Genomic DNA, 19,797 nt, shown 5'->3' with positions numbered 1-19,797 from the left:
TATAAAGGGACATGTATAATAATGGTTGTAGCAGAATGGTTTGTAACTGCAAAACCCTGTAAACAATCTGAATGTCCGGCAGTAGAAGTTGTGGATAAACTGTGGTATAATGTATACAGCAGTAGTACTGATCTAGAGTTAAATGTATCGAAATGGTTGAAACTCAAGGCAGAGGGGAAAATGCAAGCTGCAGAAATGCCTTCGTAATAACTTATGTGTAAAGTGTAAAGCCAAGAAAAATACTACTATATGGTGTTTAGGGATATATGAATATGTAGTAAAAGTGTAAAGTCATGTAGGGGAAGATAAATACTAAACAGCTAACAAGACACTTGAAATACTAAATATTTCCCCCTTGGATCAGGAACAAGGCGGGAATATCCACCCTTACCGCTTCTGCTCAGCATTGCCCTGGAGGTCCTAGTCAGTGCAACACGGCAAGAAAAAGGGGGGAAAAGTATACAAATTGGCTTTATTCAAGCATGGCATGAAAGAATGTGTGAAAAATCTTAAGGAATCTCCCCCGATCTCCCAAAAGTACGAGAACTTGTAAGTGAATTTAGTAAGGTCACAGAATTCAAAGTCAATATACAAAAATCTATCATAGTTTCATATCCTAGATATAAACAAACTTGGAACTTGACTTTTTAAAAATAGCATTTACAATAGAATTTATTTTTTATCCTCACCCTGAGGGCATTTTTTCACTGCTTTTAGAGAGAGAAACATCTGTGTAAGAGAAATGTCAATTGGTTGCCTCCGCATGCACCCCGGTCAGGGAGCATACCTGCAACCCAGGTATGCTCCCTGACCGGGGATGAAACCCTCAGCCTTTCAGTTGAAGGGACGATGCTTCAACCAACTGGGTCACACCGACCAGGGCTACGATATCATTTTTTAAAATTAATACATAAATAAATTTAACAAAATAGGTATAAGACCTGAACCCTAAAAACATCAATGAGAGAAATTAAAGGTGACCCAAACTGTTGGAGATTACCATGTTCATAGATTAGAAGAACTGTTACTGTTAAGTTGCTAGTTTTCCACACACTGGTCTATGTAGATTGAGTGCAATCCAAATCAAAGTTCCAGCAGGCCACTTGCTGTGTGCATGTGTGTTTATGTGTGTAGAAGCTGGCAGGTGATTCTGAAGTTTATATGGAAATGTAAGATGAGTCTGAGAAAGAACGACGAAGCTGCAGGTCTTGCCCTGCCTGAGTTCAAGATTTACTATAAAGCTGTAGTACTCTGGACAGTTTGTTACCGGTGTAAGAGTAGAGTATAGATCGATAAAATAAGAGCCTAAAAGTAAACTCACACAGCTGGCTTTTCACCAAGTTGCCAAAGCACTTTAATGGGGGAAAGAATAATCTTTTCGATAAATGATGCTAGAACAATTGGACATCTATATGGGAAAAAAGTGAACCTTAACACTGACCTCACACCATACACAAAACTGAACTAGAAATGGATTATAGACCTAAATGTAAAAGCTAAAACTATAAAATAACTTCTGGAAGAAAACAAGGGAGAAAATCTTCATGACCTTGGGTTAGGTAAAGCTTTCTTAAACACTATATAAGCCATTTAAAAATAAACAAATGCACTGGTAAGAAAATGAAAAGGCAAGCCTCTGGCTGTGAGAAAAAAATTGCAAAAGATGTATCTGGCAACAGACTTAATTCTGGGTTAAATAATGAACTCTTACAATTTAATAATAAGCAAATTCTTTTAAAATAAACAAAAAAGTTGGACTCTTCACCAGAGAAGCCATGTGAATGGCCAATAAACATGAAAAGGTTCTCAGCCTCATTTATCTTTGGGAAAAAGGAAAATAAAACTACAGTGAGATGCCACTACGCACCCACTAGAAGAGCTAAAACTAAATGGGCAGATAGTAGCAAGTGTTGGCGTGTGGAGCAAATGAAACTCTTCGGTGTTGCTGGATGCTTTGGAAAACAGTTTAGAAGTTTATTATAAACATATACTTACATGTGGTCACCAGGACACTCCTAAGTATTTACCCAAGACAAAAGACTTTATTTAAATGTTAATGGCAGTTTTATTCATAATAGCTCCGAACTGGGACCAACCAACCCCATGTCCATCAGCAGGTGGTTGGGTGGCACATATAAACACAATGGAATATTACTCACCAATAAAAAGCTATAAATTACTGATATAAACAACAACATGGGTGGATCTGAAAAACATTACAGTGATTGGAAGGGGGGGTAGTCTGGGTGGAGGAGGGCAATGGGGGAAAATGGGACATTTGTCATTGCATAAACAGTTACAAAAATTACAATGAATGAAAAAAGGCACAAAAAGTTTTATGCCATACTGTATGGTTCCAATCATATGAAATTCTGGGGGGAAAATCCTACTCTTTCTAAAAAGCAAGAAGTCATTGCCTGAGGCCAGTAGTGGGGAAAGGACGGAGTGGGATGGGACACAGGAAATTCCAGCAGAGACAGGATGGCCCATGTTTCATCTGCGGGGGGGCGGGGGGGGGGGGGGGGGCGGGGGGGAGGGTGGCACGAGTATGGGAGTTTATCAAAGCGTATTGAAGTGTACACTTGAAATGGCTGCAGTTCATTTTGTATAAACCAGGGTTTTGCCTTGGAGAATCAGGTGGATGGTGTGCCATTTACAGACGTAGGAAATACAAAAGCAAATCTGGAGCAGAGTTACTTGGGAAATGTTGAGTGTGAGACGTCCTTACTGTGGACTTGTTTTCAGTTCTCTAGGGTGAAAACTTGGCAGTGGAGTTGCTGAGTCATGGTGGCTCCGTTCTTAACTTTCCAAGGAACACCAGGTTATTAAAGCAGCTGCACCATTTCACCTTCCCAGTGTGAGGAATGTGAGGGTTCCGGTTCTCCACATCCTCACCAACACTTGTTACTGTCTGTCCGCTTGATTACAGCCATCCTAGTGGGCTGTGGCGGAGTTTTTATACCGAAAAGCAGCAGTTAAAACGATACTGTGGTGAAGCACATTCTCTCACCCAGAGGGCCCAATCCACCACGGGCAGTGAGTGCGGACAAGACTGAGAACGCTGCCCTATCCTACTGCCTGGGTGCACTGTCGCTGTGATTGCAGCGATCCTGCCCCCGACGTCAGCTTTAACCGCCTTACTGGGGATGATTAGCATGCGCCAAATCCATCATCCTCTGCAAGTGAGGGTGAGTGAGCAAGGACAGAGTCTTTGGAAAGATTCAACCACGCCACTTGGGTGGGTTAGACACTTCGCATTAGTGAGTGGCAGTGTTGGTGAAAAATGCTCACAAAAATTAATTTTGGACACACAACCCAGCAGGTAGGTAAATAGGCATTTCACACAAGTACCATCCAAGGCAGTAACACAAATTTCCCTCATACTTGCTGTTTTAAATATTCCTTATCCATTCACAATTTTAAAGAGCATGCTCCAATAGTTCTCCTTTAGCTCCTAGGAAGGGGGATGGGACGGGACCTTCAACAGATCAATCATTTAGCAGGTCAAGACAGTAAAGATGGCCCCACCCATACCCAGTGAAACAGACCAGAAATACTCCCATGACATGGGATGTTGACTATCATCTAAAAAATGAGGAAAAAAACTCCTTGGAGAACTACTCTATGTTTTTTACATTTTTATTTATTGATTTGGAAGGGAGAGAGAGAAACATCAATTTGTTGTTCCGTTTACTTATGCATTCATTGCTTGAGTCTTGTATGTCCCCTGACCGGGACTGAACCCACAACCTTGGCATTTCAGGGTCAGTGTTCTAACCAAATGAGCTACCTGGCCAGAGCTATGTTTCTTTCATATGTTACCATTTAAAAATCTTCTCTATCTACCTTTCTTACAAGCTGACAAACTCAATTAGGATAGGGGAAGCCTCTTTACTCTCTGTAGCTACGTTTTTTCTTACTTCCTTCAGATACAGATTAGATTCGATGCTTCTCTGCATCTTCACCCTGGAGGGATTATTGTTACAAGTAAATCCAGACTCAAGCCTGCTTTGCTCTTGCTTAGCAACTTCCGCCTAGGTGGCCAGGAGGGGCAGGACACCCGAGTGTGCACGCATGTGCACGTGGGTGCAGAGGAAGAGCCCCGGGGCCAAACAGCAGCGAGCTCACCTCAGAGCAGAACCGCTGTCACTGTTCCACTCGTTCCTTAAACCCCTTCACTGGCTGCACTAGTTTTTAGAGCATTTCTCTTGTCTGAGACATCACCGTATCTCTGAGTGAATTCAACACCTTCTGGTACGTGTCCAGGACATCCTGAGCCGTGGGTCTCTCTGCAGGGGTCTGGCTCTTACAGGCCTTGTGAATATCGAACAGATGGAATCGGACCATATCACTCCCCTCCACCTGCCCCAAAAGGAAACTGGAGACATCTGGAATCTTCCAGATGTCAGTCTTCTCGTCATACGAGGGCATGAGATGATCCTGAAAAGGTGTGTCTTCTCCATAGGGCCACAGCTGCTCTGGAGCCACAAAATCCCCGTGAAGCTCCCTGTGGCCGCACTTCACAAACGTCCCGGCGCTGCGGTTCACCAGGGGCAAGGCGTCCAGGTCGTTCACCACGATGCTGAGGTTACTGGTCAACAGGTACTGGGACAGCGTCTTGGGCAGGTCGTTGGAGTCGCACATGACCAGCGTGCCCAGGGGGCTGTGGTGCAGGTAGTTGATGATGCCGACGTAATCCACGGCCAGCTGCAGCCTCTGCTGCCAGGTGTTTACATGGTGGTACCTGGAAAGGTTTAACGTTTCTTCCAGGCTGCTCAAGGACCCTAAGGGGTGATACTCAGTAAGAATGGTGTTGTCATCCTCGCAGAAGCCGAGCAGCGTGACAACATGTTTACTCTGCAGAGATTTCAGCATCTGCAGTCCGTGGAGGAAGTCATCCTTCATCTCCAGACCGGTGAGCCGTGAGAGAGCGACTTTGCGTTCCTTCCACTCCGACAGAAAGACCTGAAACAGAGCCAGAGAACATCGCCTGTCTTAGGGCGCTAGGAAACAACTCCACATCTTTTAAGTGCTGGATCTGGTGCAGAGCACACAGAAATTAACGAGACATAGACCCAGCCCTAGGGCTGCTCTTAGTCTAGTCACAAAAACTCACTTATGAGCAAACAGAAGATACCCAGCGAGGCAAGTGCCACATCAGCAAGTAAAGGCCCAGGGAGGGAGGAGGCCAGAGGGGCTGACTCTGGTCAGGGTGTCGCCGGCCATCTGGAGAGGGTGGCAGCAGGCTCCTGGGAATTGCTCTGAGGGATGATCAGGGCTTGCAGGGTGATGTGGAGCATGGGCAGCGCATTCCCAGGAGAGGGGACTGACTGTGTAATGGCACTGAGTGGCAAGCTGACTGCCAGTTCCCAAACTTGCAGCATAAAGGGGGAGAGGGTGGGAGAGAAGACTGGAAAACCCTACGTGGGGGGTTAAGCCCAGCCAGCCCATCACACACAACAAGACTACTCATTAATTTTAAAAGGTAGCACAGCAAACCATAAATAAGAATAGTCCTATGTAAAGTAAACATTTTAACATGGCTTGTGGGTTTGTGTGACTTCAGCTGTAAAAGCAGGAGGTGAAACATCACAAACGCCCATCCTGGCACACAGCGTCCAGGAAACTGTACGGCACTGCCTGGGATTCCAATTGTTCTTAGCTCCAAAGGCTCACAGGAAGCCCTGTAGTTAAGAACTTCCGATCATCTGCTCAAATCCCCAAAGGCGAGGCAGAAAACAGGCTCAAAGGTCAGATCACTGCTCCAGGCTTCTGCTGCCAAGGGGCTGTGTCTCTCTAGGCTTCTGCCTCTTCACAGTTAAAGTAAAAAGGCAATCTGGGGCAGTATTTATCAAGAGCTTTTAACATCTAAGTCTATAACCTATTTAAAAAGCTCTAGGAGCCCTGACTAGTGTGGTCCAGTGGGTTGGGCATCATCCTACAAATGAAAAGCTCGCCGGTTCAATTCCCAGTCAAAGCACTTGCCTGGGTTGTGGGCCAGGCTCCCTTTTGGGAGCATGCAGGAGGCAACCAATCGCTGTTTCTCTCATGCATCAATATTTCTCTCGCTCTCTTTCTATCTCCCTTCCCTTCTCTCTCTAAAAATAAATAAAATCTTTTAAAAATAAGTTAAAGAAAAGTTCTAGGAATAAAAATCTGGCATTTTTTATGAAAACATAAACTGGAATCTACCCATCCATCAAAGACTGGGAATAGTTCAGTTATGGTAGGATCAGCGAAATGCATATATAGGTAGAATTTTCACAGATAAAATTATGCTGCAAATGAAAAGGGACATAAAATTACATAGAAAGAGAAGGCAAGAGGCTCATGTTTCAGTTTTCAGTTACATAGTACGACTCTGAGTGATCAGTGTCCTTTACAACTTTTGGTTATTTTCCATCTTTTCCAGAATGAATATATATTACTTTTACATTTTAAAACAGTTTTTAAAAAGAACTCAGAAACATTGTATCAAATGGAGGCTGGCTAGAGGACTTTGAAGATTTCTTTTGGATCTGCAAAGGGCGATTCATTAATAGAAAAAACCAGGTAGTGAACTGGGTCCTCTTTCCCACCCAGCTCTGTAATTTTGTATGGACCTATAACGCGATCTTCCGTGATCTACTTCTGAAGACTTGATGGACATTTAAATTACTTCCCATTTTTTCTTCTTAACAATAATGCTACAATGAATAGCCTTATATTTACATTTCTGCTCACATCTGCAAGGAGCTTTACAGGCTGGGTGGTAGGCGGCCTCCTGGTGGGGAACGGGTACAGCCCTCAGTCCCCTCCACAGTCTGTGCCAGCATGGCTCTCGCCAATGGTGTGTGCCAGAGTCTTATTTCCTACAGGCCTAATCCACTAGATGTTATCAGTCTTTGCAATTTGTGCCAATCTGAGGGATCAAAAACACCTTACGGTTCCAATTTCAACTTCCCTGATTACTGACACTGAGCATTTTCATCTTAATTGGCATTTTGTTACATCTTCTGCGGAAAAGATGTTCACTGTCCTTTATCCAACATTCTATACGGTTGTTTGCTTTGTGCTTATTAATTTCTAGGAGCTCTTCACGTATTATCCAGGTGATCCCTTATTATAAATGTATAGGACAAATTTTAGAAAATAATTCACTTAGTTAATATGGTCTTTGGTAATCAAAGAACGTAATTGTTATGCAGTCAAATCTGTCTTCCATTTAACAAGTACAGATGACCCAGGACAATGCAGGGGTTAGAACTGCCGGCCGCCTGCGCAGTCGAAAACCCGCCTGTAACTTGGGTCGACCTTCCACGTACACAGATTCCCAACTGCCAATGCATCCAACAACAACTTGAGTTTGAACTGAGGCCAACTGAACAGCGTGGATTAATTGAAAAAAGTCCACATGTACGAGAACCCATGCAGTTCAAACCTGCATTGTTCCAGGGCCAACTGTTTTTGTGTCAATCAAAGAACTGAAATAAATCCCTGCTCTTATGTAATTTACATTCTAGTGCAGGAGGCAGACAGTAGAGAAAATAAACAGGAAATGTATGAAGAATATTGGAAGGTAAAATGTGCTTTGGAGAAAAACTGGAGAGGTTTACAATTTTACATAGTGTCGGGGAAGCTCTCGCTGAGGTGATGACTGAGCAAGAACCTGAAGGAGGGAGAGGAAGGAGCCACAAAATCTTGGGAGGAACCACACGCCAGACAGAAAGACCCAAATGCAAAAAAAAAAAAAAAGACCCACATGCCTAGCCAGGGCAAAGGCTGCGGGGAGAGTGCGCCCAGAGGCCGCCAATCGGTAAGGCCAGGGCGGCTGTGGAGCAACAAGCAAGGGAAGGGAACAGGGGCTGGTGAGGGGCGCAGACCTTGTGAGGCCTTTTGGTTGCTGAAGAGACTCTGGCCTTTACCCAGAGTGAGACAGGGAGCCACCGGAGGATGTGAGCAGACGAGGGACCCTGGCTGATGTAGCAGCTAACAGCAGCATTCTCACTGCTGTGCCAAGAAGAGACTGAAGGGAAGGGAGGAGGACAAGGGCGGAAGCACAGGCCACTTGGAGGTCACTGAACAAGATGATGGTGGCGTGGGTGGGGAGGAGGGATTCGAGGAGAAGTCTCAGGAGCGGTCAAATCTCGATCTCTTCTGAGTTCACACACATGACAACTCGCTAAAAGATGGGAGGTGGATGCCAGAGAAAAAGGAGTCAAGGATGTCTCCCAGACTGGTGGCCCGAGCTCCTGAACGGAAGGAGCTGTCCTTCCCTGCTATGGGAGAGTGAAGGAAGAGCCAGCTGAGGGAGCGATCTGGGGCACACTCGGTGTGAGAGGCCTTTCTAGCATCCAAGTGGAGCTGTGGGGTGGGCAGCTGGACAGAAAAGTCTAGACGGTCCAGGAGAGAGGTCTGAGCTGCAGATGAAGGCCTGTGGTTGGATAAGGCCACCCAGGGCACGAACACGGGAGGAGAAGAAGGTCCAAGGTTAAGTGGGGTGAGGAGGTGAACCCTGCAAAGGAGACTGAGAAATGGGCAGTTCTTCAAAATATGTAATTCATGTAACAACTGACGGCACTGCTCAGGCTGAGGGCACACGCCCTGGCAGTTCCAAACCCAAACCCAGACACGCAGACTGGGGAGAGAGGGTGCTGGTAGGGCGTCTGTGCAGTGAGGAAGCCATCAAAGCTCGGCCAATTACTTTAGTTTCTGAGGATTCAATAAATGAGCCTTGGACGGCCAGCCCCTAAAATGCATACTGTGAAAAAAAAATAAATTAAAAAAATAAAAATAAAGACTAAAAACTAAAACAAAATATAGAGACAAGTAAATGTGTTCTCTGAAGCACACTGGGCTAGATGCCGAGGACTGGCCCTCTGACGCCTTGGGGAACTTACAATTGTGAGACACAGCAGCAGAAGACATATGAGAAGTTCATGAGGATGGGGATTAGATGGGGGCACGGGGAGGGAGGGCGGTGCAGCGATCAGGGAAAGCCTCTTAGACAAGGGAGACCAGATACCAGAGCTGAGACCTGGATGATGAGGAGCTGGCTGTGTCAGGGGTGGAGAAAGAGTTTCAGGCAGAGAAAGGCAACTGCATAGGCCTTGCGTTGAGAAAGGGCTTTTTGATGGAGGAGTGAAAGGCTAGGGTGAGTGCAGGGCAGGGAGTAGGGTGTCTGGGGTGAGTTCAGGAGGCAGCAGGGCCCAGATCCCGGAAGGGGGTTGGGTTTTTTTTTCCCTAAGCACAGTGGGAAGCCACCAAGGAGTTTGAAGGAAGCGAGCTGCTGGGTGTGAATTGTGTTTGGAAGTGGCTCTGCCTGGTGTGTGGTGAAGGGCAAAGTGGACGCAGGGAGGCCTGTTCCAGGGTGAGAGCGAACGGCGCCTTGATGAAAATGGGTCAGGGCACACAGGTTATTGAACAAGTTTCGGACATGTGTTCAAATATGACCGACGGAACCTGCTCTTGGCTTGGTTAAGGGGAAGATGGTTCCCAGGTTTTGGCTCGAGTAACTGGGTGGGTGAAGGACAGGTTTCAGAGCAGGACATTAAGAGTTCCAAACGGGATGTACTTAGATGCTCAAAGACCTCCAAGTAGAGGTGTGGAACCAATCGTTGAGGAGTAAATAAATCAACCTGTGGCTCAGGGGAGAGGTATGGGGTAGAGATGTAAATCTGGGAGTCACCAGCATCTACCATGTATTTAAAGCAATGGAATTAGATTAAATCACCTAACAGTGTATCTAAGGAAGACAAAGAAGAGGATCCAGGAAGGAACCAAAGGAATAAGGTTTCCCACCATCAGCGCTACTGCCGTCTGGGCCGGGTGTTAGGTTTGGAGGGTGAGGGCTGGCCGTGCGCTGCAGGACACCTAGCAGCATCCCTGGCCTCTCCCCACTGGAGGCCATGGCACCTCCTCTGCCCCCAGTGTAACAACCTCAAAGGTGTCTCTACTCATTGCTGAATGTCCCCAAGGAGCAGAATGGCCTCTGATTAAAAACTGCTGATTTGGTGGCAAGATGGGGAACGGAGGAGAGTAACCGGGAGTGGCCAGTGAGGGGGGAGAAAACGAAAAACATGCGGCAGCTAGAAGACCCAGGGTTGCAAGGACAGAGAAATCAGCTGGAACAAGGGCTGCGAGAAGGAACTAGAGGAAGACAGAAACGTCCAACCTAAAATTTGCTGGCATCTGCATAATAGCAGGGGCAGAGTTTGGCAGCCACAGGGAAGCGGACAGATGAATGAATGGGAGCGGAGGAAAGAGAGACCACGCTGTGGCAGTTTTACTATAGGAGAGGGAATCAATAGAAGAGGATATTCTTTTTTATTTTCTTTTTAATGTTTTTTTCTCACTTTATGGCTTGATTTTTCACTTTTAAAAAAAATTTTATTTATTTATTTTTTTTCATTCCAGGGAGAGGGCACAGGAGGGAGAAAGAAAGGGAGAGAAACATCAATGTGAGAGAGAAACATTGAAAGGTTGCCTCTTGCATGTTCCCTGACTGAGGACCGAACCTGCAACCCAGGCATATGCCATGACTGGGAATCAAACCCATGACGTCTCAGTTTGTGGGATGACACCCAACCAACTGAGCCGCACCAGTCAGGGCCAGGCTGTTCTTTTTTAAAAGACTGTGTGTTTGTGCACCAGCAGGAACATTCTTCAGAGTGGGAAAGACGGTGAAGGAACAGGGAAAAGCTGAAACGAGGGAAGTTGTGAGAAGTCAGGGGGACCACACCTGAGCTGGAAGATTCAAGGTCCACTGATAGGAAGATGAGGAAATTTCCTCTGGGTGGTTTCTATTCCATAATAACTTAGGTAACGAGATCATCAACTAAGACAGGTGCCCCGCCGGACCAGGCACCTCAGGTCCTTCTGGACATCGTGTGCTACTCCTCATCCTGCCTCCAGGCACACTGGTCCTTCCTGGTCCCCAGACAACAAAGCCAGTGCATCCTGGGCCTCTGCTGGCCCCCATCTTTCCTACTGGAACATCTTGTCCTCAAACATCCACACAGCTCGCTCTCAGGTGGCTCTGGCCACCTACAGCAACCAGCCTGCCACTTGCTCTTTGTCTTCGCAGCACATGTCTCGGACATACTTCATTACACACTGTTCTCGTTGCCTGGATGTCTGACTCCCCCAGTAGAAGGCAAGCTCCGAGGGCCTTTGTTTCATTCACCGTGGCACCCCTGACATATAACAATGAAATGAGCACATCTTTACAGGAACCAGTTACCTTGTCTTACGGTTTTACTTTACATAAATGCCTGTCCCTTCTCCCTGTCTGACTTCTTCCTTTCAGATGTCTCCTTTCTGCAAACCTGGAATCAGCAGCCATGGCTCCCCGGTCTCCCAAAATGAGGACCAGCACTTGGTCAAGCTGCAGGCCCATGGATGCATTTTCCGCTCCTCCTTCTCTTTACCAGGCATTCAGTGCAGCCTCGCAAAGGAACTGTCTCTCCAGCAGCCCTGCACTGGCTTCCGGAGCATCTCACAAGCCCCGGTTGCCACAGGAATGACACCCCGAACTGCAGCACAGCCCCGGCCGACGAGACCAGGGCTCTCAAAGCTTCTGTCTGAGAAGTGAATTCGCCCCTTTGGTTTCCCTTATTCAAATTAAAAACTTAGACACCAACACACTGTCACAGAGTTTGAATAGTGAGAATGAAAAAATTGCCCATAACCCTCCTTCACTGTAGCATAATTTCTATCATTTTTATATTTTCTACATAAATACGTAATTTTGCAGTTGGAAACAGTATGTTCAACAATTTCATATTTTGCTTTTTTCACTTATCATTGGGAAATTTTTTCATATTATTGCCCAAGTTCCTAACTACACTTAATGGTTACAGAATATTCCATCAAGTGGCTGGACCATAATTTAATGAACCGTCCCACTATAGTTATTACTTCCAGTTGGTTATTACTACAAAAGCAAAGTACCCCTTTAAACATTTAGCTTTTTCCTTCCCCTGGATTATGGTATCAGGTAAAGCCCCAGATGTGCATTGCTGGGCACAAGGGTACAAACATGTTGATGGCTTTCAACACCGAATGCCAGGCTGCTTTCCCCAAGGGTCACCCCCCCTGTAGCCCCCTCAGCGTGGGGCAGCAGCCCAGAAGTTAGTTAGCCAGGCACTCACCCTCTTCACGGCTCCCTCCCCAACGCGCTTCAGCTGCCTCACTTCTGTCCTCAGCTCCTGGCAGGACAGCCAGGGCTCGCAGGTTTTCATCTGTCCCATCCTGAAGGAGCCATGAGGACAGGGACTGGGGCCCAGGGCCGCATGCCCAGGGGAAATGAAAAGCCGGTCGAGGCAGAGGTAGAGGAGCACGTTCATGAGGGCCATGGCCAGCAGCAGCCCCACCACGGGGGGCGCTTCTCTGTGGGGGGCGCCTTTTCTGCCTTCCCGGGGCTTCTTTTCCATGTTGTTATCCTCTGCAGCTTCCTACAATATAAAATGAGACAAGTAATAACAGCTGTTTTTTTACTTCCATTAACGTGTTTGGATGATGAGGGGTGGAAGGTGACACACCCTCTGTGCCTCTGATTCTCAAGGACCCTGCACTTCTGTGCCATCGAGGGTGAGAGAGGGCACTGAGTACTGGGCTCGTAGGCTGTGCTCAGGGTCAGCAGCTCACAGAATCAGAATGTTCGGTTACACCCATAGTCCGGGTGCATCTCCCTAGATTCCGTTAGGAGGGAGGGGTTGGTGTGCGTCTGGTTTTGTCTCGGACCCTCCCACAGTGCTTGCACTGAGCGCACAGTCAATGAAGAGTGAGCACGATGGAAGTGTGGATGTCAGCCCAGTGGGGCTGGGACAGAAGGTGGACAACGGAGAGCAGCAGGAGACTCACTAGGGTGGTGGGTGGGGGCTGGAATGCTCTCGATCGCAACTAAGGAGCTGGGATGTTCCTTGGAAGGCACTCAAAAGCTCCTTCATGTTTTTAAGCAGCAAAGGCTGCTCTTCAGCAGGGGTGGAAGGGACTGAGCCTGGGAGGCTGCTTAGAAGGCCCTGGCAACAACCTAGGGTAAGAGCTGACGAATGTGTGAGCTAGAACAGTGGTGGCCAGATGCGGAGAGGGTGACCGCACACTAGGTGGCCATTGAAGGCGCGGTTACTCACAGAACCAACCGCACTGGCTCTGGGCTCTGGCACCGGAGTGGTGCAGACTGTGCTGAAGCTGCAGGCACCACAGCTGTAGGTGCTGGGTGGGGGAGGCGTGGGAGGGGAGAGGGCTGGGGAAGGACCCTGGACACGGGTGCCTGCCACTCAGGGTGCTTGAGGCAGAGGCTACTCATGAACCAGAATGGAACTGTGTCTGTATTTCAACACGGGATATGGCCATACCAGTGTGTGCCAGCTGAATATAAGCACTTAGAGGTACGGGGACAGGAATGACAGAACTGACCCTGCACTTCTTGGTTCTGAGACGCGTGTGACAGGAAGCATCACCTCCTAGGTACGTCTTCCCTCTGCCGGTTCAGGTCTCCATCCAGACACCTGGGTCGGTCGGCGTTCGGGTTGGCCCCGGCCCTGGTTAGAAAGTACTCTGCCACAAAGTGCCAAGAACGTTTGTTAAATAAAAATGGAAACTCCGCACACAGACAAATGGCAACAGTAGAAATGGTTCGCCTCCCCCAGGGGCCCTCCCTGGGTCTGGGTGTCCCTCCGGCTCTCGAGTCCTAGGACGGTGCCAAGGCTACAGGGAAGACCTGCTGTGGCCCAACTGCTGTCGTGAAGCCCCATCAGCTTGTCTGGAGAGGATGCTGAATAGCTATGTGACTTTGCAGTCTCCCAGAAAACCAGACCCTGGGGTCCCTGTGCAATCCAGACCAGATCTTGACCTTTTCACAGACAGCGCTGCTTGCCTTTGGGCCCATCACCATAAAGCATCATTTCGGTTTTCCCTAAATGCCGCCTGCCCCCGACTTCGGTAACAACTCTGTTGTTCCCTGATTGAGACACCAGGTTCCAATGCTGTGCGGGTCACTCAGCACAGTGGGTCAATAAAACTGACAGGTTCCTTCCCGTGGCCTAGGTCTCCCTCTCTTCAAACTGTATCACCTCCACCCCCACCTTCTCTCTCAGCTGATGCTCCCGTTTCCTACATCCCTGAACAAACAGAAGCAATCGGAGAGCACTGCCACCAGCCCCCACACCACCCTGCAGGCTCCTGCTCCCCAACCCATCTTTTCTGTGGCTCTGAACGAAACAGGCCGGACACTCCAGCCCCGGGCCTGCGCAGACCCCTCCCTGCCCACCTGCTCCTGGGTGCCTTCTCCTCAATCGTGACAAGTATGCCCTGACTTCCCCCTCCATTTCAAACACCCACCCCCTGTCACCCTACTTCCCCTCCACTCATTGCTTTATTTCTCTCTTCCCTTTTTGCAAACGCCTTTAAAAACTCTCTACACTCATTATATCCACCTCTGTCCCCCGATTCTCTTGAAATCACTGCTGCTCTGCCCACATGGACCCTATCGGGGTGACCTCCACAATGGTAGACACAACAGTCAATTCACGGTCCTGGTCTTGACCCCTCAGCAGCACCTGGCATGGCCGATCGCTCCCTCCTCCTTCGACCGCTTTCTTTCCTTGGATCCCAGGGACTGCACCCTGGTGGCTGCCCCTGCCCCAGGCTCAGATGTGACCTCTTCACTCACTGCCTACAGGGCTGGGTGATCCATCTGGACTCAGGACTCTCCCATCTCCACCTGTTGCCCGTTCCCAAATGTCCAGCCTTCTCAGACCTCTAGACCTGCTTCCTTGAAATCTCTATTTAGATATCTGAAGGACAACTCAAAAGTATTTGTGTTCAACACAAAAATACAATAACTCAATTTCAAAACGGGCAAAGAACCTGAACAGAAATCTCTGTGAAGTAGATGTACACACGGCCAATAGGTAGGTGGAAAGATGCTCAACCCTATTAGTCATCAGGGAAAAACAAAGCTCATCACACGTCCACAGGAAGGCTGTAAACAACGTCAGACAATAACAAGTGTTGACAAGGATGTGGAGAAACAGGAACCCTAATGCACTGCGTGTGGGAATGTAAGATGGTGCAGCCACTGTGGAAAACAGTCTGGCAGATCCTTAAAGTTAACAAAAAGTTACCGTATCAACCAGTAAATCCACTGGTTGGTATATACCCAAGAAAACACATTCATGTAAACACTTGTAGAAGAATGTTCACAGCAGTGGTAGCTAAAGACTGAAAAAAACCCACCTGTCCAAACTCAAAAGGCCCCGTATGATCTGACTCCATTTATATGAAATGTCTAGAACAGGCAAATCCATAGAGACAGAAAGCAGATTGGAGGTTGGCAGGGGCTGGGTGCGATGGGGCGTGGGGAGTGGCTGCTGGTGGATACAGGATTCCCTTCTGGACAAAATGTTGAAGAATCTGCAGTAATGGTGGTAAGTATACTAAAAATCACTGGTTGTACCCTTTAAAGTAGCAAATTTTACAGTAAGTGAATATCCAACTTAAAAGAGAAAAATAGCCCCCAAACTGAGCGCCTGCTCTTGCCCGCCCAAATCGCTGTTCTCACAGTGTTTGCAACCTCAGTAAATGACAAGTCTATTCTTCCCGTTACCCAGGCCAGCGAAGCTACAGGTCAAGGGTGACAGAGTGACACTGCTCCTCTCCAAGCAGGAAACTTTAGAAATAATGGACTCCCCCACAATTCCGTGTGCTTTTCCTACTTACTTAAAGAAAGGGCTGCTGTGCTTAGCTCTACTGTCATTAAGAGGTGCCCGGTAAACCCTGGCTCCAGCATCACTCATCAACCTCTTTCTCTGGAAGCGATGCCATCTGCTCACCCCACCACCTCGGTCTCCCCAGCTCTGCCTAGCAACCAGCAACGTTCTAACAGTCACTTGCTCCCCTTTCTCATACAGATTCCAGGCCTGCATCTTTCTCTCCAGTCCCTTCTGTCATCTTCAAGGACTTCAACTGAAACTATGACGACTTTTACCACTCAGCCCTCAGTCTCTTGAGCTCCTTCCACTGGTCCCGGTCCTCAGAAGGTGCTCTTGAAAAACGAGTAAAACAACTGCCATCTCTCCTCTACAGCAGTTAAAGCTGACCAGGTGTGTCTCACTCAGACGTCAGGTCAGGGACCAGCAAGCTTTTTCTGTAAAGGTCCAGATGGTAACTATTTAGGTTGAGGGGCCAGAGCTGAAGTTGAGACAACCGCATCACTGGGACTGGTGGTAGGCTGAGCAGAGTGCAAAGGGATGAGAGGTCACGTACTGTCCCTGACACAGTTATTCGCTCTGTCACCAGAACGCAAGAGCAGCCCCAAACACTCCATAAACAAATGTGCATGGCTGTATCTAATAACATTTTATTCACGGGCACTGAAATTGCATAGTTTTCATGTGTCACGAAAGATTATTCTTTTAACTCCCCCCGCCCCAATATTTTAAAAGGTTAAAAAAAAGCACTTAACTCACAGGTTATACAAAAACAGGTGGGGCACTAGTTGGCCACGCCCCGCCATAGGTGATGATGCTCCTCTGGGTCTGCTGCAGGCCATAGGGCCTTCCTCTGCATTCCCTCTAGGTAATCTCATCGACAAACACGCTTTCACAGCCACGTAAATACTGACTTCCAAGTCTCTACAGCGGCCCAAATCTTTCTATGCTTCACTCAGCAGGCTCTTCCAGGTCTGGGCTGTGTCTCTCCTGTCCACAACATGCCCCTTCTCCAGGGTTCCCTCTCTGTGACAGTCATACAGCACACCCCCTCCCTCAACTCACAAAACAGGTGACTTGATTCCTCCCTGCCCTAACCACTAAACCAACCAATCACCGCACACAGTCAATTCTATTACCCAAATGTCGCTCAAACCTGTTCACCTCTCCCCTTTCTTGCTCCCCAACCCTGGCCTAAGCCACCAGCATCTCTTACCTGGGCTTCTGCAACAGTTCCCTACACCGTCTCCCACTTTCTCTTTTCCAATCCATTCTCCACACAGCAAACAGGACCTTTTTTTTCCTTTTCTGAAATGTTTCAAGCACAGAAAAATAAAAACTAGGACATCCGCTCAGCTTTGTCAGGTAACACTGCATCACATTTTTAAAAGACCTTTTTTTAAAGATATGAAATATTACACACATAGTTGAAGCCCTGTGGACCCCTCCCAACCCTAGACTGCTCCCTCCCAGGAAGTAACCACCATCCACAGGTTGGTGGTGTCAGTTCTCAAGCTCTGGTCCCAGGACCTACAGCAGCAGCATCACCTGGGAACTCACGAAAAATGCAAGTTCTTATCCTGGCTCCAGACCTCTCCCCAGACCTCCCGAATCAGACACTCTGAGGTGGGCCCCAGAAATCTGTTTTGATAAGTTCTCAGGGTGATTTAGACGCACGTTAAAGTTTGAGAATCACTGGTGCATTTAGTTCCCGTACCTGTTTTATTTTCACCACACAAGCACATTTCTTAAAGGCTTTTTAGCCCCCCTCAACACCTGATGGGCTTTCTTCTTTCAAAGGCTTATTTCTGGAGAAGGCTACCCAAAGCCTGGGATATAAGCTGTGTGGCTGAAGTAAATTTCTTGCCCAGAAATAAGCAGAGATACTAGTTGCGAGGAAAAACCCCCAAGCCAGTTAAGGAGTAACTATTGTGGGTCCAGCTGGGTAGGAGAAATTCTGGCACTGTTTAGAGAAAAAGGATTCCTGACATTCACAGGAAAAAGCTGATAAACGGGGAAAAGACTGGGAACCACCACTCTACACTCACGGTTTAATTTTTTAAAAAAGAAGAAAAGCAATAGATCAAAACTAGCTTTTACTAACTTACAAAAATTTGATACAACCAAGGACGACATGGATTAGTGTCACTCAATACAATTTAGAGAGGAATGCCATTAAAATAATTGTTTTCAGTATTCCGGATGCTGACTCAGCCTTAAGGTTCTATACAGTAATGATAAGGGATGGAGAAGACAGGACTACTAAATAAAAATGTCTCAATAAAAAAAGAGCAGCGTATGTTTACACCCAACACAGAGCTTGCACCTAGAGGCCGCTAGCAGAGCTGGCACGAATGATCGCGTGCAGAATAAACGCCTGGGAGAAGGACCTGAAGCCTGTTATGTTAGTTCATGTCCAGCTCGCGCTCCAGGCGGGGTACAGAGGGGACCAGGAGGGTGGGCGCCGGCTGTCCCGGGCCAGCCTGGCCTCCAGCTGGACTCCGGTCCAGCCGCCCAAGAGGCACGCAGGGCTGCCAGGGCTTAGGGTTGGGGGATGCGAGCCGGGCCACGGACGAGCCCCGCAGGAGGCCGAGCTGCCCTCTGCACCCGACCCGCAGCACCTGTCTCTCGCCCGCCGAGCGCCCAGCCACTTTCCTGCACGCTGTGCCCCCATCCTTTCCTCGATCCGCCGCGCCTACCTGCGGCCCTGGGCCGGGCACGCAGCCTTCTGCGCCTGCGCGGCCGGAAACGAGCCTGGGCAGGACGAGTGCGAGGCTGCCCCCTGGTGTCCACCGCCCGCAGGCCCCGAGCACCCGACACCTCATCGCAGAGGAGTTAGAGCGCCTCGCAGATTCCAGCCTAGGTGCACCCACGGGTCAGTCTCCTATGCTGGCTTCTTTTCTAGGAGAGTAGATGATGTGTTGACCTATCACAGTTTTAGTTCAGACGCCCAGCCTGGTGCTACGTACGGTAGAGAGGAGCTGTAACGTCTAGTCCCTTTAAAAACCTCCCTGTCGGTGCAAAGTCATGGTTTACAAAGGGTGGTCCTCAGACCAAATGCTGATGCTTCACACCTCCAGGGAAACTGTAGGCTTGCACGTTCTCGGCTCCGTCCCAAACCTAGGGGGTTGGGGCGGTGGGTCTGTGCTTAACCAGGCCTCTGGGCAATGCTGATGCGTTGAAGGTTGAAAACCGCTGGTGGAAGGGAAGAGGCTTAGCCCGGAGAAGGAAAGCTGAGCTTCTCACGTTCAAGGGCTCCCAAGGAGGAACACTGGAAAGGGGGCGGGAAGCTGGAAGGCTCAACAGGTAGAAAATGCTAGAGGAAAGGTAGCGACATTGAAAGTTCGGCATAGGATTATGTAACTTTTTGTTTGTTTAAACAAAAGTGTTATCTTCCACACTGACAAATTTTCCAAGTTTGGAATCAAGAAACTATCATGATGTACGTTGAAAAACCGAGCCTGTACTGGTAATCCAAACAATGAAAATTAAAAATAACTTGAAGCTATTTGCCTATCAGATTGGCAAGTAGCAAAAAGCATGGTAATGCCTACTGTTGATGTAGACTCTAAACGTTTCCCCACACCCACGCATGAGTGTAAATTTGCATACCTGTACCAAGTCCACCTGTGTATAATGGGCCCTAGCAAATCCCCTTTCTGGGAATTTACCATGCGGAAATAATTGTGCAAAAGATCTCACTGGAGTGTTGTTGATAAAGGATCTTTGTAACAGAAAGAAAAAAACCTTCAATGTTTAACAATAGGGCTTTCTGAAAGAAATTTCATCCATGCAACCATTAAAAATGATGTGGTTGGTATAATGGGTACAGAGTTTCATTATGAGATGAAAATGTTCAAGATATTTGATGGTGACGGTTGCATAACAATGTAAATGTATAGTTATGTGGTAAATGTATCTCACCACAATAAAAAAAATGCTACAGATCTATATGTTCTGACATGAAAGGATATTTATAAGCTATGGCTAAGGGTGAGGAAGTAATCCCATTTTTAAAAAATAACAACTATATAAAAAATTCTATTAATTCTATATAACCACTATAAATAAAATTCTATCAACTAATTTTATTAATTCTGTATAA

General features: G+C 47.6%; 1 protein-coding gene across 6 annotated transcripts; it reads right to left on the bottom strand.

Moving 5' to 3' along the window:
* Positions 1 to 3,623: 3,623 nt before the first annotated feature.
* Positions 3,624 to 18,425, bottom strand: POMK (protein O-mannose kinase). Of its 6 annotated transcripts, XM_071220228.1 has the most exons (7): positions 18,392 to 18,413; positions 16,909 to 17,000; positions 15,971 to 16,129; positions 15,220 to 15,396; positions 13,399 to 13,523; positions 12,132 to 12,434; positions 3,624 to 4,965 (listed from the first exon to the last, which is right to left on the bottom strand). In XM_071220228.1, the coding sequence occupies exons 6-7, from the start codon at positions 12,411 to 12,413 to the stop codon at positions 4,195 to 4,197; spliced, it is 1,053 nt and encodes a 350-aa protein (XP_071076329.1). In that variant the 5' UTR covers positions 12,414 to 12,434; positions 13,399 to 13,523; positions 15,220 to 15,396; positions 15,971 to 16,129; positions 16,909 to 17,000; positions 18,392 to 18,413; the 3' UTR covers positions 3,624 to 4,194. The 6 variants fall into 6 exon arrangements, with proteins under 6 accessions (XP_071076329.1, XP_053772607.1, XP_045042631.2 ...); XM_053916632.1 differs by having other exon boundaries at positions 15,220 to 16,129; XM_045186696.2 differs by lacking the exons at positions 15,220 to 15,396; positions 15,971 to 16,129 and having other exon boundaries at positions 13,399 to 13,539; positions 18,392 to 18,425.
* Positions 18,426 to 19,797: the final 1,372 nt, after the last annotated feature.

Source organism: Desmodus rotundus, chromosome 13 (genome assembly GCF_022682495.2).
Source record: "Desmodus rotundus isolate HL8 chromosome 13, HLdesRot8A.1, whole genome shotgun sequence".
Taxonomy (NCBI): domain Eukaryota; kingdom Metazoa; phylum Chordata; class Mammalia; order Chiroptera; family Phyllostomidae; genus Desmodus; species Desmodus rotundus.
This window is presented reverse-complemented; position numbering and strand designations above follow the sequence as displayed.

Coding starts and splice junctions, on each gene's coding strand:
- POMK (XM_045186696.2), bottom strand. CDS start 12,413: ATGGAAAAGAAGCCCCGGGAAGGCAGAAAAGGCGCCCCCCACAGAGAA. Junction 4,966..12,131: donor GGGAGGGAGCCGTGAAGAGG/GTGAGTGCCTGG, acceptor GCTCTGTTTCAG/GTCTTTCTGTCGGAGTGGAA.